Below are 24,273 nucleotides of genomic sequence, written 5' to 3'. Positions count from 1 at the left end.
TCCCCGAGTTTCTTAGTTCCCAATTCCTAGTTTATATCTATTTCTGTGATGTTGCTTCAATTCTTACAAAACTGATACAAATACCTATATATCTCATCTGCCTGATCTTTTTTGCTACTTGTTGTTCAGACTCACTTTCTAAAGGAACAAAGCTCTGTGATAATATTAAGTATATTTTTTAAAGTTATTATTTTAGCTAGTTTTATCTTGTACTCTAATTTTACCTTATTAATCTAGTCATTTTTGACACAGGGTGGCAGATCAGAAGATTTGACAATATATTGATATATGTGTATTCATATGTATTTTCTTTCAATGTGATACACTCTTTAACTGCTTTAAATAACAGTCGACTGAGTTCTCCCCATCGAATTTATTTTGAGTTGAAACGCATTTATTTATTACATAATAAAAAAAACCACTTAAATGCATCTGATTTATTTCTTAACCGTTTGCTTCAACTAGCTCTTTTTTTCATGCTCCCATGGTTGCCCTTCTCTACGTTTAAAATACCAGTGTTGTATCTTAACTCCACTAACAAATGAGTTGTCATAGCTCTTCACTCGCACCATGTCGATAGGAAGCAGCGTAAAATTCAGCCCTATTTGTTCATATATAGTCTGTTAAAAATGCACTTTGGAAATATTAATGCTGTCCTCCACTACTTCCCATTCACTTCATCACTTTTCTGCAGACATGGAGGATTGCTCTCCTTTCCTAATCTAAAACATGCTGAACTCACTCCGAATTTATATGTAGTGAATTCTTCCAACCTCCTTCAATTCTGAGGAATTCTCTTTGTCATACAGTACTGAGCCATTTAAATAGGATTTGGGTGAGAAAATTAGCCGAGCCTGACACTAAATTTGCTGTTTAGTTTGGATCTCCAATCACAACCATTATAGAGTTAAATGCTGCGTGATTGGATTCCATGAGCTGTAAGGAGAAGAGTGGGCTGATTACATAATGAAAAGTGGAAGCATTGAACATAGCTCTTCCATAATTCTTAAAAAGACTAATTGAAAATATTTATTTTCCAGCAATGATTCTTTTCAGGTCTTGTTCCTTCAAAGGGAATTTTTGATTTGTTTTTCTTTATTCTCTTGAATTTATAGTGGAAATGTCAGGGGCCATTGGTGGAATTTTCACCAAAAGGAAAGAGCACACAACCCATCAGAAAGGAAAAATCGGGAAAAAGTAAGAGCACTTCCACCAAAAAGTCAATAAAAAGCACCAAGGTAAGTATATATAGTAATATACTAAGCATATAGAATAATTTAGAGTGCAATTAAATGAATCAGCTGCAGAATTCTAAGTCACTAACACCTATCAAAGAGTTTTCATAAGTATATGTTTTTCAAATGTTCTTTCACCAAACCAGCATCTAATTCAAAATTATACCCATTTGAGAACAGTAAACACATTGTGTTCAGTCTTGGGCATTAGGTAGCTGTGTTTAAATTATTTTGCAAACTGATAATATTAAACTATTTTATATGATTGGGAACAACACAGCAATGTACTAAATGTACTGGTTTCCAGAGGGCTAGTATGCAAATTGTGCGCCAAATGGATTTTGGGCTGGCGTCTCAGTCAATCAAGCCTGTTGTGCTGGAAACTCACTCACTCACGGCTGGTGGGCTGGTAGTTGACTCACAGCTAATCCTTAATTCTATTTCAAGCAGGGTATAAGGCCACCAAATTCAAGTGCAGTTTCTTACCACTTCTAGCAGGGTGCAATGCCACCAAATTCAAGTGCAGTTTCATACCATTTGAAGTAGGGTGCAAACCACTAAAGACAGCGAGTCGTGACCACTCCCTCCTCCATCTTGCAGAGACTGAGCCACACCCACATTTCAGGGTTTTATAACCCCTCCCCCCCACCGGAAAAGGTGTGGCTTTCATGGAGTGATTGACAGGAGAGAGATTCTCAACATTAAAAAAAAACTAATAACGCTTTTTATTTTTCATCTGGGACGACAGATGGCGCAATGGGCTAAGTGTTCGGCTGGCGACCGGAAGGTAGCCGGTTCGAATCCCGCTTGGAGTGCATAATGTCGTTGTGTCCTTGGGGCAAGACACTTCACCCACCTTTGCCTGTGTGTAAATGTAATGTAATTATGTGAAGCACTTTGGGGTCAATGCAAGTTGACTAAAAATGTGCTATATAAATAAGATTATTATTATTATTATTCATTGATGGGAAGAATTCTCTGCATCTGCTCAGCGGAGGGGGACTGAGTAAGATGGCCAAAAATCACACGGCAAGTGGTAGCGTTTTATCTGAAATCAATATACAATCAATGAAGCCATTTGATTGAAACACATTTGCAGTGTGTTTTTTAACTTCAAGACACACCCAAGCCATAATTTGCAGGAAGTAGTGCCTTTCAACTTCAAGCCAAAGCAACCAAGCCACCATTTGCAGTAAGTAGTGCCTTTCAAATTCAAGACACACCCAAGCCAAGCCAACCAGGGGAGTGGGGTTGTTGGGTTGGTGGGAAGCGCTAGGGAATCATGTTCTGAAGAGCTATTATGAACCATTTTAGAACCAATAGACATTTTTGCAAGCTTTAGTACCAATAGACATTTTTTTGCAAGCTTTAGAACCAATAGACACTTTTTGCAAGCTTTAGAACCAATAGACATTTTTTGCAAGCTTTAGAACCAATAGACACACTTTTTGCAAGCTTTAGAACCAATAGACATATTTTTGCAAGCTTTAGAACCAATAGAGACATTTTTTGCAAGCTTTAGAACCAATAGACATATTTTTGCCAGCTTTAGAACCAATAGACATATTTTTGCAAGCTTTAGAACCAATAGACATTTTTTTGCAAGCTTTAGAACCAATAGACATTTTTTTTTGCAAGCTTTAGAACCAATAGACATTTCTTTGCAAGCTTTAGAACCAATAGACATTTGTTTGCAAGCTTTAGAACCAATAGACATTTTTTTGCAAGCTTTAGAACCAATATACATTTTTTTGCAAGCTTTAGAACCAATAGACATTTCTTTGCAAGCTTTAGAACCAATAGACATTTTTTTTGCAAGCTTTAGAACCAATAGACACTTTTTGCAAGCTTTAGAACCAATAGACACTTTTTGCAAGCTTTAGAACCAATAGACATTTTTTTGCAAGCTTTAGAACCAATAGACATTGATTTGCAAGCTTAAGAACCAATAGGCACACTCTGCAAGCATTTTAGAACCACTAAGGACACTTACATTTTAGTATCCATGTGTTCAGTGTTATTCACAGCTCAGAGAAACGTGACCCTCTGCCTTCCTCCATCTTGAAGAGTGTGTGAGGCACACCACTTCCTGGTTTTATAGTCCCTCCCCCCCTGCCGCCAGCGGGGACAGCAGAGAGAATGGGGAATTTTGTAAAATCATTAATATCTCTGTCATTTTTCATCGGCTGGAAAAATCCTCGGTACACATGCGGCGGAGGGGGGCTCTGAGCGAGGTGGCCAAAAATGACGTCCGTAGGTGGAGGCGTTCTCTTGGAAATCGCAGCACAGATCGCCAAAAGCGGTCAAGAACAGAGTTTTAGTAATATAGATATACCAACCGGCATTAAGAATTTTGCCCAATAGCTGTTATACCCAATGTCTCAGCTCTCCATTCTCCTGTAATTAAATTTAACCTATTTAATTTACATCATATCTCCTTATTCTTCTTTCAAAAATTCATGTTGTTATACAATTATTGAATTTCATCTGCAACTTTATAGCCTAATTTTGCACTTACAAACCCAATATCATCTCTGAACTGCTGCATTTTCATAAGATCATAAGAGCAGAATTAAGCCATTTGGTCCATTGAGTCTGCTCTGCCATTCAATCATAACTGATCTATTTTTCCCTCTCAACCCCATTCTCTATTCTTCTCCCCATAACCTTTGTCACTCTCATTAGTCACAAACCTATCAATCTCCAATTTGATAATACCTGATGATGTGGTCTCCCGTGGCAATAAATTCTAGATTCACCACCTTGGCTAAAGAAATCCCTCCTCATCTCCATTCTAAAGATACGTCCTTTTATTCTGAGGCTATACTATCTGGTCCTAGACTCTCCCACTACTGAATAATCCTCTCCAGATCCACTCTATGCCTTTCATTATTTGGGATGTTCCAATGAGATCCTCCCTCATCCTTCCGAATTCCAGTGAGTACAGGCCCAAAACCATCAAACGCAGAGTGGAAGATTGTAACCTTCACGTGGTCCGCCCTGTTTTGACGAATGCAATCAACCCGGCGTGCACAATCAAATAAGATCAATAGAACAGGTTGTCCTACAACTTTAGGCAGTGCACGCCCTACGCAAGAAGACCATCAAACGCTCCTACACATTAACCCCCACGGGATCATTCTTGTAAACCTCATTTGGATCCTCTCCATCGTCAGCAAATCTTTGACCAGTGCCTTATCAAGCCTCAGCATTACTTAATAGCTTTTATATTCTAGTCCTTTGGAAATGAATGGCAACATTGCATTTGCCTTCCTGACCACCAACTCAACCTGCAAATCAACCTTTTGGGAACTCTGCACCAGTAATCCAGTCACATAGCACCTCCAATTTCAGAATCCTCTCACCATTCAGAAAATAGTCAATGCCTTTATTCCTTCCAGCAAAGTACATGACCTTGCTACACTGTAGTCCTCTTGCCACTTCTTTGCTCATTCTCCCAACTTGTCCAAGTCCCTCTGCAGGCTCCTTGCTTCCACTACCACCTACCAAATCAATTTTGTGTTTAACTGGCTTGCTCTCACTAGATACTATGAGATTCAACTTTCTGATCTTTCCAGGACCTTGTGAAAGGCCTTGCTGCACTCCAAATAGACAGTGTCTAACGGCCTGCCCATGTCAATCCTCTTGGTCTCCTATTCAAAAACTAAGATACGAGACAGGACTGACTATCCCTAATCTACCCCAATCTTCCCAAATACATGCAAATCTTATCTGTCAGAATTCTCTCCAGCAACATTCTTACTACAGACATTAGGCTTGTTTCATTGCAATAAAATTCAAACCTCTGAACCACCATTTATTCAAATCTATCATAAACGTCGCAAAATAATTGTGTGCAAGAAACGGAACTCAAGTTCAAATAAAAATAAATACCTTTGGCATGTCTAAGTTTTTTTATTTTTACATTTAAAACATTTTAGGTAGACAATCTTTTCATTAATCCAAGTTGATAAAGTAGGCTTTTGTACAAGGCTATATATTAATACTACAGGATTACACCAATGTTATAAAATATTCCCAACATAAGAAATAATTATGTCAGATGTAAAATAACTCTGCTTTAGTTTGAATCACACCATCATCTTGATTCCCGCATTAATGTGCTCCTGCTTCAGATCACTCACTGACTTTAGTTTCCCACAAAATAATTAGATGAAATAGATTTGACAAATATCACCTATATTATGGGAAGAATCGGTCAATTGATTGAAAAAAGACAGCGTTCATGAAGAAAAAAAGCCATGTTGAGCCAATGCTCCTGTACATTAAAATATTTCAGAATCAATCACTGCCAGCATATTTTAAACAGAATCGGAGAGCCACAGTCAAAACTGGTGTCACAAAATCCTTTCATCTTGCTTGTTTGGTCAAGCCAACATCTAAGTGCAACTTATTTCAACCACACCAAATAGATTTTCAATATTTTACATAAATTAGTTTCATTCAATTCAGCAAAACTGATTAAAAGTCAGTTCTTTAGTTGTAAATGTGTGTTTATTAATTAAAGGCTACAATTGTCTGAAAATAATTATTTATTGTAATAATAAGGAAGATAGATTTACAGAGCTTAAAAATTTGTCTGCAGCCAGTTTATTAAAGTACGTCAGCAAATTGCGATCCCACGTATTTTCCACAAATCAGTTTTTGTATAATCATGCTTAGTATCCATTGCAAGCAAAATAGTACACGTGTTAATCAAAGTACACAGACTTTAAGAGGTAAATTCTACAAGATATTTCTTGCACATTATTTAAAGGAATTAAATAGAAACCCATGTTATGATATCAAATATGTTTTCCAAGCCACATTCCATAATGCAGTGAAGGTCATGACATTTTGATTTGAAATAATACCTCAAGAAATGGCATATGTACAAAAAATCATTTAATTACAAATTTGCTTGAGAGCCATTAGTTAAGTTGCAGGGATCTGTGGCAAGCCAAATTCGTCCACTAGTACACCATCCTGAAAATACAAATAATTTTCGGTATTCGTTAGTGAAATAAAATACACTTTGCTGCCCGCATGAAGCACATTTAACTTAGTTTGCTAAATGACTACAAGCATTAGGTGCAAAATTCAATGCAGAAGTAAGAAAAATAGAAATTGTGAATTAAATATCAATTGGAACAGTACACCACAAGAACAGGCCCTTTGACCCAGAATATCAGTGCCAAACATGATGCCAAGACCAACTCTTATCTGCCGGTACATAATCCAATTTCCTCCATTGCCTGTACGTCCATGTGCCTATTCAAGACTCTTAAATTCCACTATCGTATCTGCCTCAATCACCACCCTCAGCAGCTTTTTCCAGGCACTCACCGTGTAAAAAGGTTTACCTGCATACCTCCTTTAAATCTTGCCCTCCTCACCCTCTGGTATTTTATTTTTCCATCCTGGGAATAGGGTTTTAAATGTCTACCCTTTGTCTACCAATCTTTGTTTCATTGTATATACTACTATCAGGTCTCCCCACAACTTCTGGCATTGTAGAGAAAACTATTATTATTTCATTATCACTCATTAAAAATGTTAAAGTGCCGCTCCCGCTTTTATATCTCAATACACTGGAGATGAAGCCGGCAGGTGCATGCAAGGATCCACAATGTTAACATATCATGTGCGACAATTAAATACAAATAAATAATCACACTGTAAACAACAGAATGCATGAATGCAAAAGGGGGAACACCAGCAGATTATAATGAAGCATACCTTGTTGGTTTTTGCGTCACTTGGAACACCCTCAGGAATAGACGGTGCAGATGCAGCCTCGTCCAAATAGGAAGAGTCTTCATCAGCTAGAAGTTCGTCACCAAGTGCATCCAGTTCTAAACGTACAAAATAGTACAGAAACATGCATTTTTATTTAAATCACACTATTCATTGTATAAAGCTTTGACTGGGAGAAGCATGTACCCCATTCTCACACCAAATTCTTTGACAACAATCCCACACCACAAATCCTCAGGTAACAGGAATTTCTTGTCCACTGTCAGACACAGGGCGGGCAAAAATAATCAACCAGTCATGCACAAGGAACGGGAGATTGCAGGCAGCTGCAGGACTAATAAGGTTGTCGTAGTAGGAATTTTTAAACTTTCCCATGATGGAGGTGCTAAAATTAGAGGGCAAAGGAATAAGGTTAGAGATAAAAGATTCAGAGGGGTCTGAGAGGGATTCTTTTCCCCATGGAGTGTAGTTAGAACCATGAGCACACTGCTACTTTTGCCACATTTCACCAGCAACTGGACAAGCACCTGCATTGTCAAAACATAGAAGGCACATAAATGACAAATGTACATAAATGGAATTAGAATAGATACAAACTCTGGATATTGTGGGCTGAAGTGGCTTTTTTCATGCTGTATGACTGAACTTTAAAACTATAGACAATAGGTGCAGGAGTAGGCCTTTCGGCCCTTTGAGCCAGCACCGCCATTCAATGTGGTCATGGCTGATCATCCCCAATCAGTACCCCGTTCCTGCCTTCTCCCCATATCCCGTGACTCCAATATCTTTAAGAGCCCTATCTAGCTCTCTCTTGGAAGTATCCAGAGAACCGGCGTCCACCGCCCTCTGAGGCAGAGAATTCCACAGACTCACAACTCTGAGAAAGTGTTTCCTCGTCTCCGTTCTAAATGGCTTACCGCTTATTCTTAAACGGTGGCCCCTGGTTCTGGACTCCCCCAACATTGGGAACATGTTTCCTGCCGCTAGTGTGTCCAAACCCTTAATAATCTTATATGTTTCAATAAGATCCCCTCTCATCCTTCTAAACTCCAGCGTGTACAAGCCCAGTCGCTCCATTCTCTCAGCATATGACAGTGCCGCCATCCCGGGAATTAACCTTGTAAACCTAAGCTGCACTCCCTCAATAACAAGAATGTCCTTCCTCAAATTAGGGGAGCAAAACTGCACACAATACTCCAGGTGTGGTCTCACTAGGGCCCTATACAACTGCAGGACCTCTTTGCTCCTATACTCAACTCCTCTTGTTATAAAGGCCAACATGCCATTCGCTTTCTTCACTGCCGCCTGTATCTGCATGCTATTTGCAATGTGGAACATGTAGAGCAATTCACTGCTGATATATTCACAGAAAAACATTTAAATAGAGCATTAACCCACCAAACTAATAATATACACAATGCGATCTTTTGTTGTTGGATCAAACTAAAGTATATATTTGTGCTCCAATATTCAACATTTAGAAAAAAATTGTATTGTTTCAAATGCATCCAGTACTTTCAACATGGTGATGCAATTGCAACTACCAAAAATAGGTTATCTTTTAAGTTTCCACTACCAGCAATTAGCTCTGCTGGATTCAATTATACTCTTATTACTACTGTAATACATTATGGGGAGTTCATCCTCACCTGCTTCCAAATCATCTTCATCAATTTCCGGTGTTCCATAACTGCGACTCAAGGCTTCCTGCACATCATTTGCTTCTTCCATCATGTCTTCCAATTGATCTTGTATGTTCTGTGGAGACCAATAGTGAATAAACTACAATGTAGCTTGTTGCATCAAAACCTACAAACCATACAGCAGGCAAACAGGCATTTCAGCTCAACTCGTCCATGCTATCATTCTAAGCTAGTCACATTTGGCAGCATTTTGACCCATATCCATCTTAACCTTTCCTATCGATGTACTTGTCCAAATGTCTTTTAAATGTTGTTATTGTAATTGCCTCAACTACTTCCTCTGGCAACTCGTTCCATATACCCACCATCCTCCATGTAGGAAAAAGTTTGCCCCACGGGTTCTTACTAAAATTTCCCTTCTTACCTTAAACTGTTACCTCTAGTTCTCGATTCCCCTACCCAGGGAAAATACCACATTCACCATATCAATGGGGTGGAAGATTGCAACCTTCACAAGGTCCGCCCTGTTTCGACTAATGCAATCAACTCGACGTGCACAAACGGAAGATCAAATAGAACAAGTTGTCCAACAATTCTAGGCTGTGCACGCCACACGAAAGAAGAAGACCATATCAATTCTCATCATTTTATACACCGCTACAAAATCACCCCTCAGCCTCCTGCACTCCAAGGAAATAAAGTCCCAGCCTGCCCAATCTCTCCCTATAGTTCAGGCCCTCGAGTCCTGGCAACAGCCTCTCAAATCTTCTCTGTGCTCTTTGCAGCTTAATGGTATCTTTCCTATTGCCACAGGGAACAAAAACAGAATATAGTACTCCCAATTGCAGCCTCACCAACATCTGTACAACTATGACATAATGTTCCAACACTTAATTCCCTGACTGATGAAGGCAAATGTGCCACAAGCCTTCTTCACTGCCCCATCCACCTGTGGTACTTAACAGATCACCCAGCATGCCTAGACCTCTCTCCTTTACAACCCCGAGGTGCACCCTTAACCACAGGCCTCCAGTTAAAAATAAACCTTTCACACCACCCTTTGCTTCTTACAACAACGCCAATTCTGTATTCAGCTAGCTAGCTCACCCTGGATATCATGAAAACCTCCAGAGGACTCAGCATGCAAATCCTTATCAAACGCATTGCTGAAATCCATATAGACCAAACCCATGGTTCCACCCTCATCAACCTTCTTGATTAATTCACAAGACAATCAACTGTAATAAGGATTGTCCTTAAGATAATGTCATTCACTTTCTACATTTCCCTTGTCTTCACATTTTTCTCCATGGTAAAACCAGTGGCGAAGTATTCATTGAGGACCTTGCCAGCTCCTGCAGCTCCACATATGGAATACAACTTTAATTTCTGAGAGGCCATGCACATTTTACCTTGGTGCCGAATATACCATGTCAAATCCTTATGGATTCTCCTTAATTCTCCTCAAAAGGTTCACCCACTGACACTTCAATCACTTGCCTTGCCCACTTCCTTAAGAATAGGTCAACCTTTGCTCTCTCCCCCTGAAGCATCCTCTACCTATTACCCTAGAAACCTTCCTGAACACACTTGACAAATTACACTTCAACTAAGCCACCAGTACTATGGCAGTCCCAATTTAGTTTGGGAAAGTTAAAATCCCCTGGTGTGACAATGCTATTAGTCTTGCAGCTGTCTAAAATCTTTTGGCATATTTGTTCCTCTGATTCCTGTTGACTATTAGGGGGCCTATAGTACAATTCCAACAGGTGATCATCTTCTTTTTTTATTTCTCAGCTCCACCCATACAGCCTCACTGGACAATCTTTCCTTAATGTCAGACTATTGCCATGATAAAGTAATTCCGTAATAAAGTAACTCCCCTTTTACCTCTATAAACAGTAAGCTGCCAGTCCTGGCTCTCCCTTAGCCAGGTTTCCACAATGCCTTTAGGAGTGACCGGTAAGGTGAATAAATTAAGGGTGATAAGTATGTGCGGCTGGGACGTTAAAGGCATTGAAGAAACCTAACTAAGAGAGAGCCAGGGCTTGAAGCTTACTGTTGTTGATAGAGGTAAAAAGGGAGTTACCTTATTATGGTATTACTTTATCATGGGAATAGTCCGACATTTAGCACTGAAATAAATGCAATTCAACCGTCTTTCCTCGCTTCCATCAATGGAATTTGCTGTCATCAACTTCTGTACCGACCTCCAGCCTTCCACTTGCCTCATGATGGCATTGGATCTCATCCTTCTGCAGAACTGGTTCAAATCCTTCCATGGAACACTGGCAATCTTGCCCACTGGAATATTCGTCCCCCTCCAGTTCAGATGCAACCCCATCCCTCTTGTACAGTTCTCCTCCGCCCCAAAAGAGATCCCAATGTCCAGAAATCTGAACCCCAACCCCATCTTCCACCAACTACTCAGCCACACACTCACCTGTCCTATATTCCTACTCTCACTAGCACATGACACCGGGAGGAATCCGGAGAATCCTGCCCTTGAGGTTGTTTTTTTTTAAACTTTTTGCTTAACTCTCTATATTTACTCTGCAGGATATCAAACCTTTTCCTACCCATGTGATTTGTGCCAATTGTGCACAACAATCTCTTGATGCTCACCCTGAAGAATATTCTACTGCCGCTCAGAGACATCCGGGACCCTGGCATCAGGCAGGCAACACACCATCAGTCTCGTTAGCAGCCACAGAATCTCTTGCCTGTCCTCCTAACTAATGAGTTTCCTCTCACTATATTCAGAAAAACAAGTGATTTTCCACAACAAATCTATAAAATGTTATCTTATACACCTACAAAATATTTTCAGCAATTTTTAAACACAGTATACATCACCTCAATCTGATCAATCTTGACTTGTTTGTAAGCTTTCTTCATTTCCTTGACACCAGTTTTCATTGCATCCACCTGCACAAGAAATCAAATGTCAAAAACCATACTGCACTAGTGCGGTTTAATTTAATTTGTGTCTGTTCATTTTAGTAAACTGCACTCCTATATTACAAATGAACTGAGAATTTACTTTATTGCACTACAAAGATATTGTATTCATATTAAACATGGTTTTATTCTACTAAAACAGGCAACATAACAGACAAGCAGAGATCTTCCGTTGTTACCGTGGTCTTCGTGTCTTTCAATGACTGTATGGTATAGTTGGCTTGCTCCATATTGAATGACTGCTGCATTAGGTTGTCCCTCTGTTGCTCATACCTGTAAATACGAACCACATACATTCCAAATAAATTACTGGTCAAATTATTTTGAACAAGCTAATCTTACACAGAAAATAAATACAGAAAAAACTCAGGGGAAAAAAATCAGAGGAAAAAACTCTCAGACAAAAATTACTCACATCCTCTTCTGCTTTAAAATGCGCATTGCTTTTTGCTTTACCATGTTCTGGAAAGTAAACAAAAAGCCATTTTTAGTATTTGTATTGTTAATGGAGTCAAAGGCCCAAGTGCTGATTTACAACAAAAACATCATGAAATCATAGCTAGGTCTCAAGATCCTTTGTGCAGCACTTAAATCTTCAAATAATAACCCCTTCATTTAATAAATGACCTCTGTTACTAGTTATAGTTCTCCGAATACCCTTTGTCTTAAATGATAAATACTTCCATATGAAATATTCCTTTTTCATCTTATGCCAATTTGTAATAATAGGCAGAACTTAGTCATATTTTAAACACTTGCCTTTGCTCCACCCTCTCTCATTTTCTTCATCTGGTCTTTGTATTTGGCCAATTCAACATCAAGTCTGGCGATCTTCTTATCGATAGATTCTGCTCTTCCATCAACCTGAACAAAAAATTGAACAATTCCTTTGAATGGAACCTACTGTACTGGATGAAAAAGGCTACAATAATTTTATAACGCTCAATCATACATAGGGGGAGGGGGTATGAGTGCAAAATGTTCAAACACTGAGCAATGCAGCACAGACAACCCCTCACGGTGCTATTGAACTCCTCATGAAGGCATTGAGGACAGAAAATGAGGAAGGAAAAGGAAAATAGGATGCAGTGTGTTTGAAGGCAGAGCTGTAACTTAAACATACTGTAGAAGACCACTGAACAGGACATATTAAATAAACACAGCTAAACTGTATGTCTAAGTAAGACATTTCTATTATATCTCATGCATTAGAAGTTCACAAAACTCAATCTTTGCTAAAAGAGCCTGAATTACTGAGACAAAATGTGTAAGAAGGAACTGCAGATGCTGGTTTAAACCGAAGATAGACACAAAAAGCTGGAGTAACTCAGCGGGACGGGCAGCATCCGTTTCCCTTACCCTTAACCAGTCTGAAGAAGGGTCTTGACCCGAAACGTCATCCATTCCTTCTCTCCAGAGATGCTGCCTGTCCCGCTGAGTTACTCCAGCTTGTGTTTGAGTGTGCCACAATTAGCAATTAGCTTATTTGGTTCCTGCCTCACAAAATACTAATGTCACCAGGTACAGCAAACAAATACTGATATATTGTAAACAGGACAACAAAAAAAAAGGCTAATGTTGAGTTTCATGTACAGAAATATATTGTTTTCTAATGGGAAAAATAATCTTGCCGCAGCAGCAGTGAAACTACCTAGGTCGATTCAGTTCTCTTGGACTGAGAGTGCTGGGATCCCAGCTATTTACAATATATATTAATGTATTAATATATATATTGTATTAATATATATATTATATATATATTAATATATTAATGATCTGGATGAGGGAATTGAAGGCAATATCTCCAAGTTTGCAGATGACACTAAGCTGGGAGGCAGTGTTAGCTGTGAGGAGGATGCTAGGAGACTGCAAGGTGACTTGGATAGGCTGGGTGAGTGGGCAAATGTTTGGCAGATGCAGTATAATGTGGATAAACGTGAGGTTATCCATTTTGGTGGCAAAAAACGGGAGAGCAGACTATTATCTAAATGGTCGCCGATTGGGAAAGGGGGAGATGCAGCGAGACCTGGGTGTCATGGTACACCAGTCATTGAAGGTAGGCATGCAGGTGCAGAAGGCAGTAAAGAAAGCGAATGGTATGTTGGCTTTCATAGCAAAAGGATTTGAGTATAGGAGCAGGGAGGTTCTACTGCAGTTGTACAGGGTCTTGGTGAGACCACACCTGGAGTATTGCGTACAGTTTTGGTCTCCAAATCTGAGGAAGGACATTATTGCCATAGAGGGAATGCAGACAAGGTTCACCAGACTGATTCCTGGGATGTCAGGACTGTCTTATGAAGAAAGACTAGATAGACTTGGTTTATACTCTCTAGAATTTAGGAGATTGAGAGGGGATCTTATAGAAACTTACAAAATTCTTAAGGGTTGGACAGGCTAGATGCAGGAAGATTGCTCCCGATGTTGGGGAAGTCCAGGACAAGGGGTCACAGCTTAAGGATAAGGGGGAAATCCTTTAAAACCGAGATAAGAACTTTTCTCACACAGAGAGTGGTGAATCTCTGGAACTCTCTGCCACAGAGGGTAGTTGAGGCCACTTCATTGGCTATATTTAAGAGGGAGTTAGATGTGGCCCTTGTGGCTAAGGGGATCAGAGGGTATGGAGAGAAGGTAGGTACGGGATACTGAGTTGGATGATCAGCCATAATCATATTGAATGGCGGTGCAGGCTCGAAGGGCCGAATGGCCTACTCCTGCACCTAATTTCTATGTTTCTATGAGAGAGAAAATAGACATACCTTATGAACAATAGGTCAAGACTAAATAAAACCATGCAGTATAAAAAATCTGCAGTGACTTAAATAATGCTCATTCCCATCAATTCAGCCTCCGACACTAATATACAAAGAAATGATTAGATAACACAGATGCAATGTCTGTGAACCCACTAGGTGGAAAGAGTACATACCCTTGGTTTCAATACAAAGCTATTTAAATTATTCATGGTGCGGAGATCATAGTATTATATAGTCCAAATCAAATCAGAAGTGTGAATTTATCAACATGCCTTGTTTGACTGAAAAATGTTGACAGGATGCTGTTACAAATGGAGCTTCACACAAGGGGAAAGCCGGCAAATGGAGCTCATGGAGAAGCACAATTTACACTCTGATAACCAATTAGAAGTACCATTTATGCTACCAGACCAACTTTTATTAAAAGAGAACAATGTATCAATGCAAATCACATTATACTTTCCAAAATGAGCGAGTGGACACTCCTGAATGAAAATACAATCTTTGAAAGTCAGGAGATGAAGGCTCATCTGATATCTAGAATTCCACTAACTGAATGAAGATCAGTGTTCTTTGTCGGTGGATTCGAGAAGAAAGCAACCAGTTAGTAGCAGTCTCGGCTTCCTGAATGAACTGTCCCATTTACATGGCAGGGCAAGGTTTATTCTGATGTTCTCAATAAAACTTGAGCTTTATTTAAGAAAACCAAAGGATTTCCCCATATACAATTAGAATCACCATGCTCCTGTTTTGTCTCGTCATGAATGTCAAATTCCAGTTTTATGTAAGTTTTTTTGTTTTACCATTTAAAGGATGTGCATGCTACATATTTTAGCCTCGGGTATCGTATGGTACTGGATTCTGATTCAGAAACCTCCCCTCCCCAGGTTGTAACCCACCCTCCTCCTCCTTCCCTATACTGAAGAATTTGCCATTGTGGTGTCATTGTGAATATATATATGTTTTTAAATAGAACAGAAAATTGGCTACGTTCCTCAAAATGGTAAAACAATCAAATGTTATGAGTAAATAGGAAGGAGGTATATTCTAAATCCTAAAATGCACCTTTCTCTTGATCATAGAAATCCTAGAAATATTGAAATCATCAGTCACTGAAAGTACTCATGCATGTACAGCAGGCAGTGAAAAAAGCTAATGGCATGTTGGCTTTCATTGCAAGCAGATTTGAGTATAGGAGCAAGGAGATTAATCTGCAGTTGTACAGGGCCCAGGTGAGACTTCACCTGGAGTATAATGTGAAAGAATGGGTTGACTGGGCTTGTATTCACTGGAATTTAGAAGGATGAAAAATCTTAAAGAATTGGACCGGCTAGATGCAGGAAAAATATTCCCAACGTTGGGGGTGCCCAGAACCAGGGGTTACAGTTTAAGAATAAGGACTTATTTAGGATTGAGATGAGGAAACATTTCTTCACCCAGAAAGTTGTGAATCTGTGGAATTCTCTGCCACAGAAGGCTGTGGAGGCCAACTCATTGGATATTTTCAAGAGAGTTAGATTTAGCTCTTAGGGGTAAAGGAATCAAGGGATATGGGGAGAAAGCAGGAACCGGGTACATATTTTAGATGATTAGCCATGATCAAATTGAATGGCAATGCTGGCTCAAAGGGCCGAATGGCCTACTCATACACATATTTTTCTATGTTTCTATGTGTGAAACTGAATTTTTACAGCGCTAATCAAATAATTTTCTAAACAGTTGACATGGGATCAATAAATAAAGATCTGTAATGTTTTACGGAAATGGTCGCAGAAGTCACACCATTCCAAAATTCGAATCCAATTGAAATTCTTGTATTCGGTGATCTGAAACTTGTGATTGTTTTTCTTTTACTTCTATAGAAATAAGGAAACAAAGGGTGAAGTAAAGATACAAATGAAGAATTTAAGGCAAGAAATCAAAGAATAAAAGGTAAAAATATGCATAATCCCATGTGACAGATGCACATTGGTGTGTAGATTAATGTCACAGCTGAAATTCTTTTTTTCATTTTTAATGACAAAAGTAGTGTCTTCTGTCCATTTGGACATCTGAATTTCCCCTGAAAAGGGGATTAATAAAGTATTTATTATTATTATTATTATTTGTTTATCGGTCACCCTCAACAGCACATTCACTCAGATATGAATTTGAAGAGCATGGTTCATCATTGCTAACTTCATCCTGCAACATTAAAATTTAGAGTACCAAAACTCTAAACAGAAATAGAACAATATATACAACTTAACTTCTCAATTGCATCATATATTTGCCTCCTTAACTTTAAAAAGATTAAGGCTAGTGTTAGTGGTAAAACTATCAAGATACCATGTGTTCCTGGCATCATCTGCATTGCCAGTTGTACGTGGAGGTAGTTCAGGTATAATATTGTTTCCATTAATGCAACTGATGAAATGGGGAATATTACTTGTATTATGCAGGCTGAATTGGATCGAGCGCAATTTCAATTGGGAATTAAAAAGCTACTTTGGAAATTAACAAGCAGTCCTGATTAAAATAAAGTCTAGGTTTCGGTTTCCATGTAACCTCTCCACAATAATTAGATTCCACTGTTGCTTAAGAATATAGGGTGCTGATTTCACTGTGAAATTAACAACATTGCTTCTATTGACACTTGAGCAATAAAACTCTGGTATTTTTAGCCTACAGTATCTCAGATAAACTTATACCCATCAAAAAACAAGATATAAGATACATTTAAAACCAGACAGAAATGGAACAACAGCTTTTTCCCCCACTTAACAAACTACTGACACTCCCATAATCTAGAGTGTAATCCCGATCTTCCAAACTAACTCCTTGCGGACCTTGGACTTCTTCCACTGTAACTAATGCAATAATACTGTAACACTATATTCTGTTGGTAATTTTTCATTTTGCACTACCTGTTATACTATGAATGGCTTGATTGTACTCATGAACCGTATGATTTGCCCGGATAGATTGCAGTTTTCAGTGCATCTTAGTACACATGACAACTATAAACCAATTATAAATTCTTATTTTTCAAATTCCTGCAGGAAAAATAATTTTGTTACCCTTTTCCCCATTGACCCAATTTTCTTCATAAATAAATTTTCTGCGACACAAGGTTTCTCAGGAATTGTAACTATTGTATTACAGCAAAGCCATCTGTGAGCAACTCCATGCAAACTGAAAGGATACACAATTTCTTAGTCTGAAGAAGGGTCAGGACCCGAAACATCACCCGTTCCTTCTCTCCAGAGATGCTGCAAAATTGCTGGAGAAACTCAGCGGATGCAGCAGTCTGAAGAAGGGTTTCGGCCCGAAACGTCGCCTATTTCCTTCGCTCCATAGATGCTGCTGCACCCGCTGAGTTTCTCCAGCAATTTTGTGTACCTGAAGAATTTTGGTTGATGCAATGTTACTATTATTTCTATGGAATTTTCCTTTCCAAACCCTTTTCCACGATGTCCTTCCAAAGCAGTTCATAGAAACATAGAAAATAGGTGCAGGAGTAGGCCATTCGGCCCTTCGAGCCTGCACCGCCATTCAATATGATCAGTTCTCGGCACCTGGTTCCATTACAAATCAATGCATACATATAGAAACATAGAAAATAGGTGCAGGAGGAGGCCATTAGGCCCTTCGAGCCAGCACCGCCATTCATCGTTCCCTATAAATAACCCGTGCTTGCCTTCTCCCCATATCCCTTGACTCCACTAGCCCCTGGATCTCTATCTAACTCTCTCTTACATCCATCCAGCGATTTGACCTCCACTGCCCTCTGTGGCAGGGAATTCCATAAATTCACAACTCTCTGGGTGAAAAAGTTTCTCACCTCAGTCTTAAATGACCTCCCCTTTATTCTAAGACTGTGGCCCCTGATTCTGGACTCGCCCAACATTGGGAATTTTTTTCCTGCATCTAGCTTGTCCAGTCCTTTTATAATTTTATATATTTCTATTAGATCCCCCTCATCCTTCTAAACGCCAGTGAATACAAGCCCAGCCTTTTCAATCTTTCCTCATATGACAGTCCCACCATCCCAGGGATCAATCTCGTGAACCTACGCTGCACTGCCTCAATCACAAGGATGTCTTTCCTCAAATTAGGATGCCAAAACTGTACACAATACTCCAGATGTGGTCTCACCAGAGCCCTATACAACTGCAGAAGAACCTCTTTACTCCTATACTGAAATCCTCTTGTTACAAATTCTAGTTCAGATTTTACCCATGAATATGGAAAACTCAATTACATCTATTGCTCCTTTAACTGTTGTTCGCAGAATTTGACCTCTGCTACTTACAAATACAAGTATATCCTCTCCTTGGCAATACAGATTTGTCCTCATTCTGACCTCCACATCAAACTCTGCTTCATCCAGCAATTCAACCAAATGATTATTTTGTAAAATTCAGAGCACTGTAATCAACAGGTCAGGCAGCATCTCTGGAGGACTTGGACAGACAATGTTGTGGGTTGGGACCCACCGTGGACATGGAAAGGCGATGCTTCTATACTTTTGCGCACCAAAAACATAAGCTTAAGTAAAGTGAAGAAGAGTCTCGACCCGAAACGTCACCCATTCCTTTGCTCCATAAATGCTGCCTCACCCGCTGAGTTTCTCCAGCATTTTTGTCTACCGAAGCTTAAGTAAATGTTAGCTCACAACTTTACCTTCCTATACACCTTCTTCCAAATCCATTATTTCTTCCAAACCAAATCCACATGAATTTCACTAAACTTCATGATGTATTCATCCAAGATTATAAACAATTCTTTAACAAGGGCATAAGATCCACTTCTCCGGGATTGCATATTTTCTGCTGGCCTTTCTACACCAGCCTTGTCATTTAATCTGAGAGTATGGTAGTTCTTATGGCAGTGAAGGCTTCTCATCAGCAAATGCACATAACACAAATTGGGTGGTATCTTTTCAAATATCTCTACTCTGTCCATTAAGCTCAACTCCTCTACTTGGTCACACTCCTTAATTTCCTATCCTCACTCATCAATTTTGACTTTGCATGTTGTCTTAATATAAAAATAAGGAATGCACTAAGATAACTTACCAATAACTCTACTTCCTCAGAAGTTTTGAGGAGACTCAGCATGTCACCAAACACTATCACTTCTACAGGTGCCTGATGGAGAGCCTACCGACTGCTTGCATCATGACTTGATTCTGATATTCCATATTCAGGAACAAAGGAGGCTGCAGACAGTGATGGACTTGCCCATTCCACCACGGGTGCTGATTGCCCCATCATCAAAGGAATCTACAGAATGTGCTGCCTCCAGTAGATATCAACAAAGTTTCACACCACCTGTCCATGCTTTCTTCTCGCTGCCATCTTTGAGAGGTTGTTACAGGAGCCTGAGACTAGTTACCTCCAGGTTCAAGAACGGCTTTGCCTCGTCAACCATCAGGTTCTTGAACCACTCTGTGCAACTCTACTTCAGCACCGAACCACTGCTGACTTTGCATTATTGTGGTTGGTCTATGTACTTTGGGTTTTGCAGACATGCTCTCGTTTACTTGGAATAACTAATAATTTATTGTAAATCTTATTAATTATTGTTACATCCATTGTGCCTGAAAAGCTGCAGCAAGTTAAAAATGTAATTGTTGACCCTAAATTAATAATATTGGGCATATCAGAACAATATCTAAAACTCACAATAAACCAAAGAAATGTCCTTGATTACAGTATAATAATTGGGAAATAATTGATATACATTTTTTGGAAAAACCCAACAACCCCCACATTCAAGATGTGGATTATGGAGATGTTGGAGACCTTACATTTGGAAAAAATTAGATATGTCTTAATTGACAAACCAGAATTATTTGTTAGAATATGGTCTCCATTTATAGATTACTTGAAGGGGTAGATCGGACCGGCACGGAGGCCAGACTGAAGCTCGAACCCAGGACTAGATGAATAGTTGTGTTCTCCGACCTACGGACCCATCTCCCAAGTTGTATTATTGATAGTTTATCCTATTTTTCTAATTTCTGTCTTTCTTTATTTTTCCTATCTATAAATATAAATAAATAATTAGAGGCAATGTTAATAGGTAACCGATAAAGGAGGATCCCAGCTACTTTGGTAACTGGGTCCTTGGAAACCTAGATATTTAATATGTAACCGTTAAACAAAGTCTATACTGGTTTGGATTATGATATGCAGATGCCTCTAATAAAAATGTATTAAAAAAAATAAAAAATAAAAGTAATTGTTCCGGTTCATGCCCAGTACACAAGACGAGGCAAACAGTCTTGGCTCTTGAAAAACCTGTAAGATTACCTCAGAGGTGCTGGAATGTGTTCCTCCTTCCTTTTGAGCTTTAAATGCAACTCTTGTGCAATATCATTAAGTTCAGACCTAATAGATGCACCAGAATAACTAACCTGTCTATATTATCCACAGATGCTTTCCGGCTCGAGTATTTCCTGCATTCCAACTTTAGTTTTCCGTTTTAAACAACCAAACATTAAGAACTAATGCAATGTACTTGTGGATCAAAACTATTGATACAGATAACAGAGATGCTGAAATGAAGAGAGCTTGGCAACGTTGTTGATATAAGAAGGGCAAAACAAGTGTGCGGGTACAATAAATAAAACCACCTTTGCAAGATCTTTCAAACTTAGATTCCTGCCTATGTCTCACCGAATCAGATGAAACCATTGTGTATACAAGATTCAATCCACAGTGGGGTGTGGAGGGACAGGGAGGAGTTAGAATTCTTATTAACATTACTTCCTTTACTACCCGTGACAGTGCATTCTGATAAGAAAATTCATGGTTAGCGGGCTAATTTAAATATATAAATCTAAATAGGACGGGAGAAGCAAAGGAACCTGGGAATACAAAATTTTAAAAATAAATCAGTAAATGAAAACGAAAGTGAGCAAGTGAATTTATTTCTAAAGAGAAAGGACTGAATTTAGACTACTTTCTATTGTTCTGGTCTTAAAGTCATAGCGTTATAGTCATACCGCATAGAATAGGCCCTGCTGCCCATATTGCCCACAGGCCAACACGTCCCATCAACACTAGTAGTCCCGCCTGCCTGCATTTGGCCTATACCCCTCTAAACCTGTCCAAGTGCTTCTTAAACGTTGCAATAATACCTGCTTCAACGACCTCCTCTAGCAGTCCATTCCATACACCTACCACCCTTTGTGTGAAAAAGTTACCCCTTAGATTCCTATTAAAAAAGAGCCTCTGTGCAACTACCCAATCTATCGCTATCTTGATTTTGTACACCTCTATAAGATCACTCTTCACCCTCCTGCACTCTAAAGAATTGAGTCCTAGACTGCCAAACTTCTGACTAGCTCAGGCCCTCGAGTCCTGGAAACATCCTTGTAAATCTTCTCTGCACACTTTCCAGCTTGACATCATTCTTATAACATGATGCCCAAAACTGACCACAATACTCTAAATACAGCCTTACTAACATCTTATACATCTGACCTCCCAACTTCTATACTCAATGCTCTGACTGATGAAGGCCAATGTGCCAAAAGCCATTTTGTCCAACCTATCCACATTACTGCCATTTTCAATGAACTATGTACCTGTATTGTAGATCCCTCTGCTCTACACTCCCCAGAGCCCTACCGTTCACTGTGTACGGTCTGCCCATGTCAGTGCTCCCAAAATACAACATCTTACAATTCTCTGTATTAAATTCCATCAACCAATCTTCAGCCCTCCTGCCCAACTGATCAAGATCCTGGTGCAATTTTTGACAACCATCTTCACTAACTACAATGCCACCCACTTTTGTGTCACCTGCAAACTTGCTAATCATGCCACATACGTTCTCATCCAAATCATTGATATAGATGACAAACAGCAGTGGGTCCAGCATCGAACCCTGGGGCACACCACTAGTCACATGCCTCCAGTCAAAAAAAGCAACCTTCCACCATCACCTTTGGCTTCTTTCCATGAAGCTAATTTTCTATCCATTGTAAAAAAAACTTTCAAGCAGTGGAGTTAATCTTAACGAACTAACTAATGTAAGTCTATGGTGACTACACTCCAGACCCCCGATCATTTGGACCTCAGTAGGCGAGCTGCAGCACACAGACATTTGTGGTTTAGGCATTCAGAGGCTGAGCACATGGCCGCATTCACTGACGCCTAAAGCGCATGTGCATGACAATGCATTTTCAACACGTGGAAGAGAAAGATTCTCCACCAGCCTACGCTCACTCTACAATGCTGCCCTCTGACAAGAAAAGTTCACAGAAATCATGGACCACTTCTCATATGCCCGAAATATCTCTCAGTGAAAGCAGGCACAGTTGATGTTGGTTGATGCCACAGCACAGCCTGTGATCAATTGATCAAAGGGATGTATGAAGGTAAGGACGTCAGATCTTATAGTAAACTCATGGTTTACCAGGCAGCATTGTTCCCTACATAATGCTCTGAGACAAGGACCAGAGAGTCAAGAGTGTTTTATTGTCATATGTCCCAGATAGGACAATGAAATTCTTGCTAGCTGCAGCACAACAGTATATGTAAACTATCTAAGCAATGACCCCAAAATACTGGAAAGACAGTAGCAATACAAAATGTTCCTGGGTAGGATAAGCAATCCAATGTCAATGCCACCCACAAACCAAAGCATTGGGGATGTAATTACCCTCAGCTGGCTTTATTGACCATGCTATTTGCCTACCCAACTCTAGACAACTGTAACAGACACTCTATTCTACCCTTTCACAGAAACACAATTGAAAAGGAGATTCAAAGACATGCTCAACGCCTTCTTAAAAGAGACCAACATAAATGGCCGAAGGAACAAGCTACCCTTCACTTTCTCCATCGGACAACTCCTTTCCCATCTGTAGAATTACAATCATCTTAAAATTTACCAAATCATTAGGGAACATTAGAATCAACCTTAATACCAAAGGATTGCCCAAGTAGAATAAGATATGAAGCAGTAGAAGGAGCACAAAAAAACGTTTAAATGGACAAAAGCAGATTTGTATTGGGTTATACATATCAACTGAGGCCATTTGAGTACAGGAAGACATAATTTTGTAGGTTTGCTGCTGTAATCAAGTCCATGTACAAATGTTATTCCCAGTGACCCCTCTACCCAACCCCTGAACTCATCAACATATACCGCCTTCTGGCTTTACATTTCAGTCCTCTACTTAACTAACACTCTTTTGTTTCCTTTGCATCTCTAGCCTTTGTCCACCATCAGCCAATAAATGCCCTCTGTCCACCTATCATTAGCAAGGGTCCCAACCCGAAATGCCACCCATCCATTCTCTCCAGAGATGCTGCCTGACCCGCTGAGTTACTCCAGCATTTTGTGTCTACCTTTATCCCGCCCCCATCTCTCTTCCAGCTTCCTGAAGATGGGTCCTGACCCGAAACGTCGCCTGTCCATGATCTCCAGCGATGCTGCCACTCCAGCACTTTGTGTTTTGCTCAAATGTGTCAGCATCTGCAGTTACTTGTGTCTCCAGCACAAAAATCTGGGAGAGTCACCGAGAAGTCGGGAGACAGGGAGGGAGGTGGGGACGGGTTGAGGTTTACTGCTCTCATCCAGTGCGGGCAACCCGGACTGAACACCGGCCTCCGCGGCCTCTCCGTCCGTGTCCCCCCGCGACCCCAGCCCCTCACCGGGCGGCTCCTTGCCCCACACCCCGGGGCCGCGCCGCGCCCCGCTCTCACCCAGCCCGGGCCCTGGGCCCTGGGCCCTGGTTTCCTCCCCTCCTGCCCGCCGCGGTTGGAGCACTCACGCTGCCGATGCAGTCCGTCAGGTTGGGCGGGGGCCCCTTGGGCTTGGCTCGGCCGAACAGCCGGTTCATGGCGACGGAGATGGGGCGACGAGAGCAAAACAAATCCTCACCCGACCCCGCGACGGCGGCAGCGGCAGCGGCACAGTGGG

General features: G+C 40.1%; 1 protein-coding gene and 1 long non-coding RNA gene across 2 annotated transcripts; one reads left to right on the top strand and one right to left on the bottom strand.

The window, feature by feature from the left end:
* The first annotated feature begins 1,094 nt into the window (after nt 1-1,094).
* Nucleotides 1,095-22,258, top strand: LOC129713731 (uncharacterized). Its single transcript, XR_008726276.1, has 3 exons — nt 1,095-1,238; nt 16,212-16,281; nt 20,772-22,258. It is a non-coding gene; the product is annotated as an uncharacterized LOC129713731 (long non-coding RNA).
* LOC129713685 (charged multivesicular body protein 5) lies at nt 5,771-24,273 on the bottom strand. Its single transcript, XM_055662949.1, has 8 exons — nt 24,125-24,273; nt 12,356-12,460; nt 12,012-12,058; nt 11,776-11,869; nt 11,492-11,563; nt 8,642-8,750; nt 6,975-7,090; nt 5,771-6,221 (listed from the first exon to the last, which is right to left on the bottom strand). Exons 1-8 carry the CDS (start codon nt 24,191-24,193, stop codon nt 6,171-6,173), a joined length of 663 nt encoding a protein of 220 aa, XP_055518924.1. The 5' UTR covers nt 24,194-24,273; the 3' UTR covers nt 5,771-6,170.

This window comes from Leucoraja erinacea, chromosome 2 (genome assembly GCF_028641065.1).
Source record: "Leucoraja erinacea ecotype New England chromosome 2, Leri_hhj_1, whole genome shotgun sequence".
Taxonomy (NCBI): Eukaryota; Metazoa; Chordata; class Chondrichthyes; order Rajiformes; family Rajidae; genus Leucoraja; species Leucoraja erinaceus.
Note: the sequence above shows the minus strand (reverse complement) of the source record. Positions and strands in the feature narration are given on the sequence as shown.

Bases quoted from the DNA above. Each gene is read 5' to 3' on its own strand.
- LOC129713685 (XM_055662949.1), bottom strand. From the start codon at position 24,193: ATGAACCGGCTGTTCGGCCGAGCCAAGCCCAAGGGGCCCCCGCCCAAC. The intron at 11,564-11,775 runs GTAACAACGGAA...TTTCTTGTGCAG, and splicing joins TGAAAGACACGAAGACCACG to GTGGATGCAATGAAAACTGG. The intron at 6,222-6,974 runs GTATGCTTCATT...TTGTATTTTCAG, and splicing joins GTGACGCAAAAACCAACAAG to GATGGTGTACTAGTGGACGA.